This window comes from Penicillium arizonense (genome assembly GCF_001773325.1).
Source record: "Penicillium arizonense strain CBS 141311 chromosome Unknown PENARI_contig008, whole genome shotgun sequence".
NCBI classification, from domain to species: Eukaryota; Fungi; Ascomycota; class Eurotiomycetes; order Eurotiales; family Aspergillaceae; genus Penicillium; species Penicillium arizonense.
The window spans coordinates 445,409-459,937 of NW_019173285.1; the positions used below are offsets into that span (position 1 = coordinate 445,409).

General features: G+C 46.6%; 3 protein-coding genes across 3 annotated transcripts; 2 read left to right on the top strand and 1 right to left on the bottom strand.

Annotated features, from left to right (window-relative positions):
- Positions 1 to 1,836: 1,836 nt before the first annotated feature.
- On the bottom strand, positions 1,837 to 4,750 carry PENARI_c008G09124 (uncharacterized protein; the record flags this gene model as incomplete). Its single annotated transcript, XM_022631576.1, has 9 exons — positions 1,837 to 2,340; positions 2,398 to 2,678; positions 2,765 to 2,842; positions 2,897 to 3,362; positions 3,413 to 3,524; positions 3,630 to 4,211; positions 4,265 to 4,322; positions 4,377 to 4,528; positions 4,581 to 4,750. The coding sequence occupies 9 exons, from the start codon at positions 4,748 to 4,750 to the stop codon at positions 1,837 to 1,839; spliced, it is 2,403 nt and encodes an 800-aa protein (XP_022488860.1).
- A 2,873-nt stretch (positions 4,751 to 7,623) lies between these two features.
- Positions 7,624 to 11,104, top strand: PENARI_c008G04697 (uncharacterized protein; the record flags this gene model as incomplete). The annotated part of the gene is made up of 12 exons (XM_022631427.1): positions 7,624 to 7,862; positions 7,913 to 8,111; positions 8,171 to 8,214; positions 8,268 to 8,476; positions 8,532 to 8,735; positions 8,797 to 9,029; positions 9,094 to 9,344; positions 9,423 to 9,652; positions 9,744 to 10,098; positions 10,189 to 10,282; positions 10,329 to 10,718; positions 10,775 to 11,104. 12 exons carry the CDS (start codon positions 7,624 to 7,626, stop codon positions 11,102 to 11,104), a joined length of 2,778 nt encoding a protein of 925 aa, XP_022488448.1.
- A 566-nt stretch (positions 11,105 to 11,670) lies between these two features.
- PENARI_c008G08677 (uncharacterized protein) lies at positions 11,671 to 12,282 on the top strand (the record flags this gene model as incomplete). Its single annotated transcript, XM_022631552.1, has 1 exon — positions 11,671 to 12,282. The coding sequence occupies one exon, from the start codon at positions 11,671 to 11,673 to the stop codon at positions 12,280 to 12,282; it is 612 nt and encodes a 203-aa protein (XP_022488501.1).
- Between the last annotated feature and the right edge of the window lie 2,247 nt (positions 12,283 to 14,529).

The following is a 14,529-nucleotide window of genomic DNA, read 5'->3' on the forward strand; positions in this document are numbered from 1 at the left end:
CGCAGACATTACTCTCCCTAAAAATAGCAACGGCCGGATATATCATGGTTGATTGTTCCAGTAGGAATACTATGAGTTAATTTTGCCTTTAGTCCGCTGCGCCGACCTACGAACTGCCGCCTCACATGCTGATTCGCCAGTCGATTGTCACCGTACCAGATCCCCAAATCTGCCTTGAGGATGCAACGGCCGAATGTTGGAACACTGAGCACTAAGCAAGGCCGGAACCATACTGCTCAGCTTTTCCAGCCAGTATGATCACACGTTTTCTTTTCACGAGAAACACATTCGTGAGACCCTGCTTGAGACCAATGTGGGCTTGAAGCTCAAAAAATTGTCACATCTACAGACTAATTGCACACAAGGATCCTATCATGCGGAGGAAATGGAGGGGGCGTGTGTCTCCGTGCTGGTCTGGCTTTACGCGTTTCGTGTGTTGTCTCGAACCATGGAACGACTGGCGAGTAGAGCCCGTTCAAATCAGTGATGGTGACACTGGGTGCAGATGATACGCAAACATGCAGTTCTCCAGGAATAGCTGCATCATTGTGGTATGATCTTGGTGAGCGGTCGCCCGCATCTTCAAGATCTGCGTAGTCCCAACCCCTTTCACTAAAGGCGCCTTGTGACCGAAATTCTTGTTTGTTTCACCATTGATTAGCATAGAGGATGAGATGGACGGATGGAAAAATGGTTTTTTTTTTGCAGCAACAGCGTCGCGCAGACCTTTTATGATGAAGAGGGCATTTGTATCCGTGATGCGCCATCCTGCGCGTTTCTTCTGTCCTGAACTATGGAATGACTGGTAAGTAGAGCTCTATAAAAGCGGTAGCGATGAAACTGGGCGTGGACGTGGCATAGACTATATTCGTTGCACACGCACGAGCGACATGACATATACACTGAGTGATACCATGCCTCTTTTGCCTTAATAGATAAAGTTATCAAGCCATGTCTAGCATCGCAAACCCAGATGTTCGGCCACGCATGGGATCTGGAGTTCCATTTGACAGAAGATCTTTCCCGACGACGTCTCAATTAGTTCAACCAAGACCTCCAAGTTCGATACCTGCGTTTCGGGTCATTGCCGCCCAGCAGGCCGCTCCTCTACAATTGTCTTTTCCGCACCAGATTCTCCGCCTCCAGCTGGACCTACACCGAGAGCAACCATCGGGCTCCACGCACATCTATCTCCCGGCTATTATATAGAGTGTATTGTATGTGTACGGCCAATCGAACCTTCAAGTCGGGAAAGCGACATCTGGAGGAGCTATCATCAGCCGATGTGAAAAGAGATATGTGTTGATCGACTTCGGCCCGCTGAAAAGTATCCTTCGCGAAAAAACAAAGCTATGGTACACTCTTGCTGCTGGGAAGTTGCTTGGAACGTTCCTCGGCCGTCCACCCCTCAAAGATTCTTGGCTGGCGGGCCATCTTGTCTACTTGAGGCCTTTTGCTCAGAAAATACTGTTCGATTGTGAGACAAACGATATTAATCATGAGCTTTGGGCAGAAACTCCGTCTCATTTCATTTTTGTGGTAAATAGTTATTGCGATCATTGAACAGTATTGGGCTGCTGGTTGTCCCCTACTTGTATAGATGGACCCAGCCTTCTTCTTTTCTCTTCTCCTTCTTCCCCCCCAGGGGCAAAATATCTAAAAACATACCATTCCGCCCATCCCTTCTTATTTTCGTTATCTACACGGCGTTTGCTTTGATAAAAACATTGTACCCTCACAGTCGGGATTTCACAGCCGATCAGTGTCTTGGCTGAACAATCTCAATTCTCAGCTATCTAAACACCGAAGTGAAGCATTTGGTGGGAATGTCTCATTCTAATTGCTTGCTGTAGCAGAGGCACAATAAGAGCTCTCAAACGCCATCACAGTGCTAGCATCGCCACTTCCACAGGCAGCATTGGCGCAGTCACGAATGCCGTAATAGAAGTCCATGTTCTGGCACACGCAGGATGGATCTGGACCAGTACATCCAAGGGAGGCATACTTGCCCAGCATGTTGTTGAAACAAGTTTGACCGCAAGTAGGCAAGTCTGTGATAGCGGTTGGCCCGGTAGTAATGGCAGCTGGGGCGGATGTGGTGGTTGTGCTTGTTGCCTCGGCCGGGAATGTAGTCGGATATGTGGTATGCGCCGCAATAGCGGAGCTGCAGTACTCGGTTTCAAAGCTGAGGACGGTGCTGGCAACTTTAGTGCCACAGGCACCGTTGGAGCAGTCTCGAATACCATAGTAGAAATCCATGTTTCTGCACAGACAAGACGGGTCCAAGGTACTGCACCCAAGATCGGAGTATTTGGACAGCATGTTATCAAAGCAAGTTTGCTAAATATATAATGATTAGATGACTCTACTCGAGGGAGAATTGAGTCGAAAACTTACACCGCATTGAGGGAGCTGGGAAATAGCTGGGAGGCTTGGGGCTGCAGTTGTCGAGGTGACGGTATGGCCGGTGGTTGTAGCCGTAGCAGTTGAGCCAGAGGCAGAGGAGCTAGATGGGTGAGATGGAGTTGAGCTGCCCATCACACATATCTGTTCATATCCATCACTTGATAGAGCGTCCCATACTCCATCGCAGTCGGAGCTGATCCAGGGATTTAGAGCAACCACATCTGTTATGTCCACGTCGAAAAGCGATTTGAACATTGTACAGTTGAAGATGTCTAGGAGAATGTTAGCTAGTCTTGAGAATTGATAGTAGGGATGGTCTTACTTTTATCTGCTTCTCTAAGTTGAATGTAACAGTTACAGTCCGCAGGCTGGGCTGAAGTCGAGGCAATGAGGCTGGTGTTTGGGGCGAAACAATAGTGATAGGGGAGTTCAGAAGCTTTTGGGCCTATTAGCATTATCATGAAACATTGCAGGCAAAAGGCAGACTTACTTGTCGTCTCTCCAGCATCAACGCAATAGCTGTATCCGGCTTCGAATACACAATTTTCAGATGAGAGACTGGGGTTCCAGCGCAACAACTCATCAACAGTAACATCATTGACAACAGCCCAGCCATCACATGCATTCAAATAAGTCACATTAGCGACATTGCTGCCAAATGCATTTTGATATGCCGAGCAACCCCCAATAGTACCGGAAGCAGTCGGCTGCAAGGTGGCAGTGGCAATAGGAGTCGGCGTATATGTGGTTGAAGCTGGCTTAGTGAACGTGTAGCTTACTGTTGTCACTGGATAGCCTGAGTAGGTGGCGATATTTCCGACAGCCTGCACGCAGTATGAAGTATTGGCCCAAAGGTTGGAACAAGTCGAGTCTACTTGAGGATTAAGGAAGTAGAAGTCGCTCAAGGATATCGCATATTTCAGCGAGATAGTAGAGCAGTCCTCATCTGTCACAACCTAAACAAAAATTAGAGTCTCTAATGAAGTCATTTTAAATATCAACGTACTTCATGCCAGGTCCCACAGTCGGTATTTGTTTGCGGCTGGGCATCGGTTGGTACTGGTGCAGCTGTTGTGACAGCTGTCCCTGCGTTAACAGTTATCGTACCAGACGGAGAGCTTGTTGATATCATATTAGCTGTAGCTCACAAACACAGCGAGTGGAAAGCAAAAGGCAATTGAAAAACCTGTTGTGTGAAAAGTGATTGAGAATAATTATCATACCTGGCACAAAGATACCACCCTATCCAAGAGGCGAGGTTTGAGCAGCCGGTGTTGATCATCGGATTCCAAGCGAGTAGCTGGGCCATTGTGATATCTAGACTGCTGATGAGCGACTCACAGGTGTCAGATAACCCGAGCTGATAAGTTTTGCAAGTGCTGGGGAGACAAAGATTTCTGCCCTCTGAAATTGAATTGCAAGCCGCATCGAGAGCATTAGATGCAATGAGACCATATGTTGACACGTTATTCGCCTCTGAGACTGTCACACAGCTCTCTTCTTTCTCCACTGTATGGAATCCCGAGCAGGAAGAGGAGGCAGTAGCACTCGCAGAAGATCCGGCTCCAGTTGAAGTCGCGTTCAGTGCATACGCTGTTGGAGTTGCAAAATCATAACCAGTAGCACCGCAGCTGGACGTGAGTGAAACAAAGTCCTCAGCAGCCTCGTCACTGTATCCGAAAGGCGACTCGAGCTGACGCTTCAAAACGCTTAATTCGCAGGCAGAGCAATTCTGAGCCGAGGAGTACGTGGATCCATTGGCCATCCATGAACTGACAATTGTATCGCAATATTCATGAGTAGACCTGCAGCTATTAATGAATATCAATCCTTGTTTGGTAGATTCCTCGCGACTCACGGGTCAGTTTGGCAAGAGATACCAGCCGCGTAGATATAACGGTCGATCATGAATGTTGCTATTCTCTATTAGAGCTAAACATAGTATGAGTCTCGCGGACGAAGATACTCACGGGGATAAGCAATTGATCCAAAAGGCATAACAACGTCATCCGCAGTGCAATCAGTCAAAATGATTTGTCGAAGCCGTTGCATATTGAGTAGGCAGTTGCTTTCGCATAATTGTGTAAGTTGCTCCGCGGGAAGAACCTCAAAGCTCGAGGCCCTGTTTCACATCAGTACATCCACACTCAGATAGAAACCCTCATTCAACATACTCTAATCCTGTATAACGGGCAACCCAGGCAGGACATGGGATGGAGAGGTTGACAGCAGCAAAGCAGGAATCACTCAGTCCCAATTCGTCGTAAGGAAAGAAGTAGCCATCAAACTGCTGTGCCTGAGTGACCATCAGCAGGGCGCTGACTATTGCCAGACACCTCGCCATCATTTCTTCCGAGAATGAACGGAGCAAAAGGAAATAAATTAGGGGAAATGATGGAATTCTAGACAAGAGGTGGGATATTTCAAGGACAGGCCTCAATTAACAACCATGTATGGAGTACAAACACTATGTATTGCTGCGCATTTTCTTTTGCATTCTCTCCTAATTTCCTTCGATTGCCTCTCTGGGTTTTTTTATTTCGCTCTCGGTCTATTGAATACTTGTCTGTATTAAGCCCTTAGTACCGACTACAACCTCTGCAGCCCCACATAGTAATTTCACTTTACGCTCGCTTGCTTAGTTAGCTAATGATATTGAACCTTAGAATTCCACTGGCAGAGCTTTCAGGCAACCGTACGATTTCTCGAGTCAAAAACAAGTCTCAGTGTGGAGTTGTTTAGCCGACTGATTGATGCAGGGGTTGGAAAAAGTCTAGAGACCCTCTTTAATGAAGTGGATCTCGGTGCAAATCCGGAACTAACCGACTTGGACATCTTGGCAGCCCGATCTGGATAGTGTCATATTTAGTGCGCGAGTACGGAGTACAAGCATAGGTGGCGGAAGATAATTAATTTCCACGCTACTGAATTCCAATTGAGTGGCCGTTCTCTCGCGTTCAACACTTACAATTTACAATGAGGGTTTGTCTTTGAAGCCCTTGATCCCAATTTGGGATTCATTACTTGAGTAGGGGTTTTGCTGTCGAGATATGTTCACGTGGTCAGGCTGAAGCATTTCTCCGTGCATATTCATAAATTTTATAAGCATTATTTTGAAGTGGTCTTGGTTTTGTAGGGCTTCATTATCTGCCGAACTAAGGTCAATTGCCAAATTTTAAGAGAAGGCGTTGTTGGTTCGAATTGGCCGGAAGGTGGCCGGAACTTGATTCAAACCCATGGAGTCGCTTTACTTTGGACTAGACGTGTTTCACTTAATGGAAGTTTACCTTCAGACCCTTCAAGGCCCATTCAATCCGGAGCGGAGTACTAAGTGCAGAGTACAATCACTATTGTCTGTAGCGGGTTAGACTCGACGGTTTCATTTGCTCGACCCATCTACCGCTATTAACGAATCTCCACAGTTAATACCGAGAAACATAGCGTGCTTTTAGTGCTAAATCTTCTGATTTCCATTGGACGCTATTTCGCATCAAGTGCATCTCCCGACCTTTAATTAATTTATTTAATTAAACGGAAGTGAGTGTAAAGCAACAGTAACCTTTGCCCACCTGTATAGTTCGTCCAAAGCTTCACACTCCACTGGAGGTAATCTCGCTTAGAACCTCGGTATCTTCTTTTCGTCCGGACGACATGGAGCTTCTGGCAAATAATTGGAACTTCGCTCTCGCGTCTATTTCCCTTCACTCCGAACTATGGGAAACAGTTGTCTATTTTAATCAGCTATGCTAAGTGCCAAGGTTCCTCTGTAAAGGATGATATGAACTTCGGATGAGTTGAAGTCCACTCTATGGCAATAGCGCTTCTCTGATTTTTCGGTGGCAATCATTTTGTTTAGTACTTTTAGTTCACTCTTCAAATTGAGCAGACTAATGGACCATGCTCCACCGAAGAGCAACCCGGGGGCCAAAGAGACCATCCGCCACCAATGCCCTTCGAGAAATGTACGCCCTAAGTGGACTGAAGAAAACGAATGCGCATGCGACAGCTATATGGCCTATTTCGGGCTCTCGCCGGTATTATTTCTTGGCATCAAAAAACGGTAATAATCATTTTATCTTCTAGTGGGTTGAAAAGTATTAACTCGTTAGGTTCTACGAAGAACGAACAAGTAAAAGGCAGAATAACAAGGGCTTTCTTTAAAAATCAGGTTTCCCCCTCTTCCTTTCATAAAATATTTTCGGTTTTTCTTGAAAGCCGTGAGTGCTCAAGTGTACGAGAATCCCACTGAGGATGTTACTTCGGAACGTGTGGCTGCTGTTCCTTGCTGGGAGCGCAGTTGCCTATCATCGAAGCCACTCTCATCTACACAAACATCTATCGAGGGAAGCACCCAGCGAGGAATTAAATCACTCTCTTACACGGCGTGATGATTATAGTTGCGACGCTTCAAGTCAGCTTGGCCCACCTTCTCTACTCACTTTTCATACCTAATGTTCTGCGCAGAGCCGTGTTCGAACGGAGCTTGTTGTGGTGGTAAGATGACTTCTTATAATGACAAATCTTCAAGATAAACTAAGCTGATTTGTCTGTCAAAAGCTGGTGGATTCTGTGGCTATGGCCCAACATACTGCGGTGCTGGCTGTGTGAGCAATTGCGATGCCACCGCAGAATGTGGCGAATATTCAAGTCCAGCAAATAAAACTTGTCCCTTAAACACATGGTATTGCCCCTCTCCATCGGTGATTGCTCCAGGCTTACATTTATATCAAAAAGTTGCTCCGAGTTTGGATTCTGCGGGACAACATCTGGTAAGTACTTTGGTTTAAAAGCCACTTGAGTATACATAATTTTGACAGTCTTACTTACTTGAGTATGTGAAACCAGAATTTTGCACCGGAAAATGTCAATCGAACTGTGTTTTACATCCCAAACCTCCCTCGGGATCGCCCACGAAGCAGGCATTGTCAAAAGGTGCCTTTCCTCCAACATCGAGCAGCTCAAGTCAAAACAGCTAATGCTAATTTCTCAGTGATTGGATATTACGAAGCATGGGCAGATCGGTCAAATTGCCATCAAACTTCCCCAAGAGACCTTCCACGTAAGTGAAAACGTTCTGACTGATTTGCATTGGCAATTTCATTTTGACTTTTCTTTCAAACTCGATGCATTAAATCTCACAGCTGACTTGATACAGTTGACGCCCTCACACACCTCAACTATGCATTTGCCTATATCAGTCCCGGTACATTCGAGATCATGACTATGGACGCGGCCACACCAGTTTCCTTGTTTGATGATGTTGCCGCCCTCAAACTCACGAATCCAGATCTCAAAATATTTGTGAGTATCGGCGGATGGACATTTTCTGACAATAATACCGAGACACAAGCGGTCTTTGGGGACATTGCGAAGAGCTCAAAAAACAGAGCGACGTTTGCAAAGAATGTGATGGCGTTCTTGGACGAATATGGCTTCGATGGAGTTGACCTTGATTGGTAGGTTGATCCTGAGTTCATTCGCGCTTCAGTAGCTCATTACACCACAGGGAATATCCTGGGGCCGGCGATCGAGGAGGCAAGAAAGAAGATACCGACAACTATGTCAAGCTTATGAAAGACCTGCGCAGCAAGTTCAAGGATTCAGGTAGAGACATAGGTCTCACCTTCACGGCACCCTCATCCTACTGGTATATGCGGTGGTTTGACCTGTCTGGGATGCTGAAATATGCCGACTGGATGAACTTTGTAGGCACAACATACGATATTCCAGATTCGAAGGAGACTGACTGAACTGACCTTTACAGATGACATATGATCTACACGGTGTCTGGGACAGTTATAATCCAATGTAGGGACTGACGATATCTCGTGATATGCATCAAGCTAACTCTGAAATGACAGTGGCTCAATCGTTCAGGCTCATACAAATTTAACTGAGATCAAGCTTGCAACGGAGCTACTATGGCGAGCAAAGGTCAAACCCTCACAAGTAGTGATGGGATTCGGCTTCTATGGCCGGGCGTTCACTCTCACCGACCCAAGTTGCACATCCCCAGGCTGCCCCTTCAGCGGCGGTGCCAACCCAGGCGTCTGTACAGATACCAGTGGATGTAAGTCAAATCTACTTCCAGCTTTGGCTCTTTCGAATTATTCTTACTCTTCAAGATCTCTCGTACTATGAGGTCCAGCAGATTCTGACCAAGAACTACCAGCTCAAGCCCGTTCACGACAAGACGGCCGCTGTCAAATATTTGGTATTCAATCACGACCAATGGATCTCATATGATGACAAAGATATCTTCAAACAAAAGATCGACTGGGCAAATGATATAGGCTTTGGAGGCTCCCTGATCTGGGCTTCCGACTTGGGTACGTTACAGATTCCAAGAGAGAAAGTTAGAGACACACTTCTGATCTTCTACTGCAACAGATGACTACTCATGGACGGCCCACAAAGCACTCACTGGAAATGACGATATTGGCAAAGAGGTTAGTTTGATGCAAGCTGATCAGCAGAAGCCCCTGATCCAGGTGGTGGATACCTACCTTGCGGGTGGTTGTCATAAATTCTCCGAGGAAGTGGATTTGGAAAATACACAAGCCGCAAGTTGTTCGCCACAGTTGAAAGTTGGCTACGATACAGCTGGTTGCAAAGGTAAAGCGGTAAGTGCCGGCTCTTCTTCGCTCTCAACACAAATCTGGAAGAGTGATTGCTAAGATCCAGTAGGGGAGCTGCGGTAAACCTATCTGCTGCCCAGCTAGCAGCGGCTTGAAAAACTGCCAATGGCGCGGTGGACCTGCTCATGGTGACTGCAATGGACAATGTCATGCTGGTGAAGTCAAAGTCACAACCTCGAGCTGGGGCGGTCTTCCAGGAGAGTCTGGCACAGGAAGGTGTGGCCGCGGTAGCAAAGCCTTGTGTTGTGAGATGGGCACCTATGACAGTCTCCTGGATAACTGTTACTGGAGCAAGGGAGTGTAAGTGCAATCCTTCTCCTTCAGCTTGATAGGTCACTTTGAGAACGACAATGAATACTTACTATCTTTCTATCCCAGTGGGAGCACATGCAAAGATGACGAAGAAAGTGTCGCCTATCAATGGGATCGTACCGGATGGGGCACAACCTTCAAGCACGGCAATCATTACTGCTGTCCAAAGAGCGAGCCTATTCCACTTAAGAACTGCCACTGGGTTGGCAAGGGTGATTGTGCGGATAACACTTGCAACGCAGAAGAGGTGACGCTTGCCACTGACAACATGGGTGACGCCTTTACTGGCTGTAGCTGTGAGTTTCCAATTTGCCTTGTCTTTTGATTTCGAACTAAATGATAAACAAGGGTATCGGAAAAAGGCTCTCTGCTGTTCTCCAAATCCAGATGCCATGAAGACGTTGAACTGCAACGCCGACTTATGCGAAGACGAGGAAGACGAATGTGCCAACGAAACAGGATTTATTGATTCGTCTACAGATGGATTTTCTTCTGTCAGTAAGCGTTCATATGAACTCTCAGATGGAAAGGTTATGTGGAGCTATAACAGACCGGAGATCGAAGAGAGAGCAAAACCGAACATCAAACCAGGAGACCCTCGAACAATGACAATTTACCTCAACACCATTCTGAGATCAAGCATATTCAAAGATTTGGATCTAAGAACCCGGGCTTATGCGACTGGATTGAATGTCCTGAAAGGCGATGGAGCATCCACGCTTCCCGTCCAAGGCGGATTCGCGTAAGAAAACCTCAACACATCTTGCTTCATTTCCGCACAGGATTTTTGAAAAAAGAAAAATTGGTCCCAGTTAACTAACCATATTTCCAGACTTGCGAAGGATATTTGCTCCGCGACTGGTGTTCAATTGATCAAGGCTGCCGACCTTCCCAAAAAGGGTATGCATGCTGAGCATAGGATGGAGGTGAGTGGCATTGACTCTACTTCTCTACTCCCGGCTGACCATATAGTTCAATATGATATCTCAATTTCTCAAAGCCTGGTTGACCGGGATATTGCCCGGTGGAGGTCTAATGAAGACACCGGTAGTTGATCCTTATAAGCTCCTGAGAGGTTGGCACCAGGTATACGACGTGTCTTTGCCACTGGCCGGTGTGAAAGTGACAGATGTTGTGGGATGGGCAGCGGCGGTCACTCCCAATGATCGCATTTTCGAGTGTTTCGGATCCTTAAGCTATCGCACAGGAATGACATTGCTTGAGGGTCCCATGAATTTGGCGAAGATGCGTATCTTCAATGGCCATAGGACAATGGGTGCTGACAAGTGGAAGGACTTCCTTGCAGATGCTGCAGATGGCAAGTTGCATGGAGCGAAGATGATTCTTGGCAATCTTCAAACGGTATGCATTAAATTCTGGTGTTTTTCTTTCATGAGTTTAAGGACTAACAGGTACAGACCATCGGTGTATGGAATTACATGAAACATGAGGAGCTTGCCAAGGCCCTTGACGAAACCCGGGCTCAAGTGATTACTGAGATGGGATACGCTGACAAGTATATACCGGACCTCAAGGGCATCTCTTCCGCTTGGAAGGAGTTCGAGCCGGCATTCTATAATAACATTGTGTCAATCTCTCACAATTACGTGTCGAACCGAATCACCGAAATCGCAGCCAAATTCCCACTGGGGGGCTCGGCTGGAAATGAGGCTGTTGCAAAGTTGTTGTACGAGTCAGAAGAGCTGAAAAAGGCTCTTCCTCAGATCTCATTTCCTCTGAAGAATTGATCGCTTTTCGACTAGACTAGATAGACTAGATAGAGTCCAGTAGATATAGCCACAGCCACGGCCATTCACTAACCCCAATGAGTCCCTCAAAAACAAACTTGATTTGTTAATTCTACTACATTCTTTTATATTTAGAAATTTCTAGAAAAAAATAAAAAAACAAGGTCAAGGGCTCCAGGGCTTTTAAAGGGGGTAATTCCTAGTCATGTGATGTGGTCTATCCTTCTCTTCCTCTTCTTCTTCCTCTTTGCTACTCCCCGCCTCATTCACTTGTCTGCCGAAAATATCAAATTCGTCCAAGTCTTCCAGTTAGCGAGATAGTCTTCCTGGCATGACTCCCCATTGACATTGCAATGCTGCTCTTCAGACCGCGAGTTATTAATTCGTTCCGCCAGCCTTTTCATCAAATCATCTTCAAAATGTCAACTACAGGCCCAATATCAGGGGGTGAGATCCCATTCGAGGGGATCAAAATGACACGATCGGATTTTCAGAGAAAACCAAATCTTCCATGGGGCTTTTGCATTTATCGATGCTCATTCAGAGACAATGCTGCGTGGCACAAAATGCTCCAGCTCATTCAGCAAGGCGTGCAAAAATCCATCGAACGTTCCATGCCACCTGGAGAGGAAAGAACCGAGCTCCTAGGGGCCCACGATCTCGTCATCCATGACGAGCCGAAGTTCAACGGCGCGACTTCACATGAGGTGCGCGATCATTTCCATGGCTGGGTGGCAGAACAACTACCAAAAGTGGTTGACACGCCTGAAACACTACAGCGGATTCTTGAATCGCATTCAGAGAAGAAAAGAGAGCTTCCTGGGCCTGAATACGGTTTTGGAGCACGGTTCAACTTGGCTCTCTTTGTTGATGATATCTGCTTGGAGTCTTTGGCCCATATGGACGATCCTGTTGTGAAGATTATGTATAAGCAATGGGGGGATTTGAGCCCCGAGGAGAGAAACTACGAAATTGATCCCGAGTGGCATGATGGGACAACGAATGAGGAGCAGGAGGATGTTGGCTGGATGTACATGTCTGTCGCGGACTACGTTTCAACGTATGACCGGTTTGCGTGGACTCACATGGCTTTATGGCATGATGAATATCTTCGGCCTCCTCAGATGATTGAGTATTTCTCTGACGAGACGATGCAACCGGGCTTCTGGCGAAATTAATCATATCAAGGCTATGTCTCCGACATGGTATCGGGAAAATTGTCCATAATATCCCACTTTTATCATGTCTATATTTACTACGCGGTCTTATTGCGACCTCGGGATGCGTATGGAGGTTTCTCTAGAGCGTTTGTGATTCTATATCGAACATTCATCTTCATTTCCTAACACGCTCCATATGAATATTCGAACCAAGGATTTTTTTTTTAAAAAAAGTGCGCACAGCCATGTTAACGAACAGACTTTTTTCCCCTTCACTCTCCGTCCACGCTTGGGAACGGAGTCCCACTCGGGGTTCATCAGCGATGTCAGTGCTACGTCGAAAAAACACTGCCGCAAACGGACCGATGTGTGGGTGAACATATTAGTGTGGCGAATGATGGCCGAGTATTTGAGCCCCCATTTTTGTCTAACTATTGTTTGACGGAGAGATAATATCTCATAAGTAGAACTTATGCCATACTTGACCTTACGGTCTAGCATACAGTCGGTAATTTGGCCTGAAATTTCATGGGTAAGTTTTTATCGAGTATTGGGTTTTGCCGATCAGACATACCCAATAACCAGCGTATCTCCTCTTATTCCTCGGAATTATCATTGACTTTATTTGCCAGACCTGGATGGTGCTGCAGTGCCCAAGGGGCCTTTTTTGTGGGGAGTGGTTCGCCCTAGCCTGGGGTGTAGATAGGTTGCCAGCTCCCCTCTCTCGCTTCTCTCTCAAGGAGTCTAGGGCATCGATGGTTTCTGTCTGCTTCTTGTCTCGCTGTAGGCTCAAGTATATCCCCATTTACTGTCGATATGCTCGTAGTACCAGAAGTATTCATGACGATAAAGTCGGGGGCCTCGGCGCACTTGGCGTCTTTAAATTTGAAGTTCAATGATTCTTGTCAAGCGATCAAGCCCAAGACCTGACTGATACGGTCTTAGAACCGGCCCTGGACGCCAGTTTCGTCGCCGACTTGTACATGCTCAGTATTCGGGAGATCAAGTCTTGGTGGTGCTTGCAAATATGAAACTGGGGCCAGATTCCAGCTGTGCGAGGAAGGTGTTTACCACGTCTGCGCTGAAGCCGAGCCAGGGGGCAAGTTTTCCCACGGACTTTGCTGCTGCTGAGATGCCCCGATTCCGTAGGTCAGACTGCAACCTGTAGAGCGAAGCTTGCTCTCACTCCATTCCCTCTTTGTTTCATTCTCTCTCCGTCTCCCCACATAGCAACATACTGCGTTGATTGCTCTGTGCCCTGATTCTGATAGATGCGATGCCGAGCTTGTCGTCCGCCAGGCACCAAGATTCAGATCAGAAAGCGACTCTAGCAGTGATTGGTGGGTGTTTTGTTGGATTGGAAATGGGGCCACTATTGCGGACTTCAAAGTTGTTTTCAACAAGTCTGCGGTCACCCAGAAACTTTCAGCTTCCCCGACTTGGCGTCTAAAGGGGAAAGCATAAGACACAACCTTGGAAGGCTCATCCCTCTCTTTAAAAACCTCTCTCCGAGCTCACCAGTTTGATCTTTTTTTTTTTTTTTTTTGGTTTTGTTTTTTTCCACTTCCTTTGCCTCAAAAAAGCTATCATGCACCGAAAACGACCATGAAAGAACCGAGGCTCTGATGCGTGTCTATCTTATGATCTCGTGAGGCTTCCTCGGCATGAGCGACTCTTTGAGTCTGGATGGAATGGCGACACTTCAAGCTGGCAATGGTAGAAGAACTAGTTTTTCTGTAGTTTACGTCGATCTCTGCTTGGAACTGCCTCTAAAACTCTCAGATTCAATGAATTATTTAGATTCTTATTTGCTCTTTACCACCCCATAGATACCTATGAATTCAAGGTCTTACAAACAATTGGCGTAGATGTGAATTTGGCTAACTCCACTTCAGGTCACGCTTAGAAACTCGCATGCTGGACTTTGCAGATATATTCATTTGAATGCTAATTCTGGTACATACGACCACAGGGTATGGTAAACTGGGCTTCCCGTCCGCTCAGCCGTACTTAAGCCGCACGCCGGTGAGTTAGTAGTTGGGTGGGTGGCTATTAAGAACTGCGCCAGTTGCCTATCAGGAGGCTCTCTACTAGCCCTCCCTGTTTCGAAAGCCGCTTTCCGTTCCCCGGAGCCATATCCCATTTTGCATCTACCGACTTAACCTCGATGGATTTTCTTTTCTCCACTTGCGAGGGCCAAGATAAGCACACGAAAACCCATGCTTCAGGTCTTTTTGTAGGATGAGACGGTGTCGCTGAACAGGG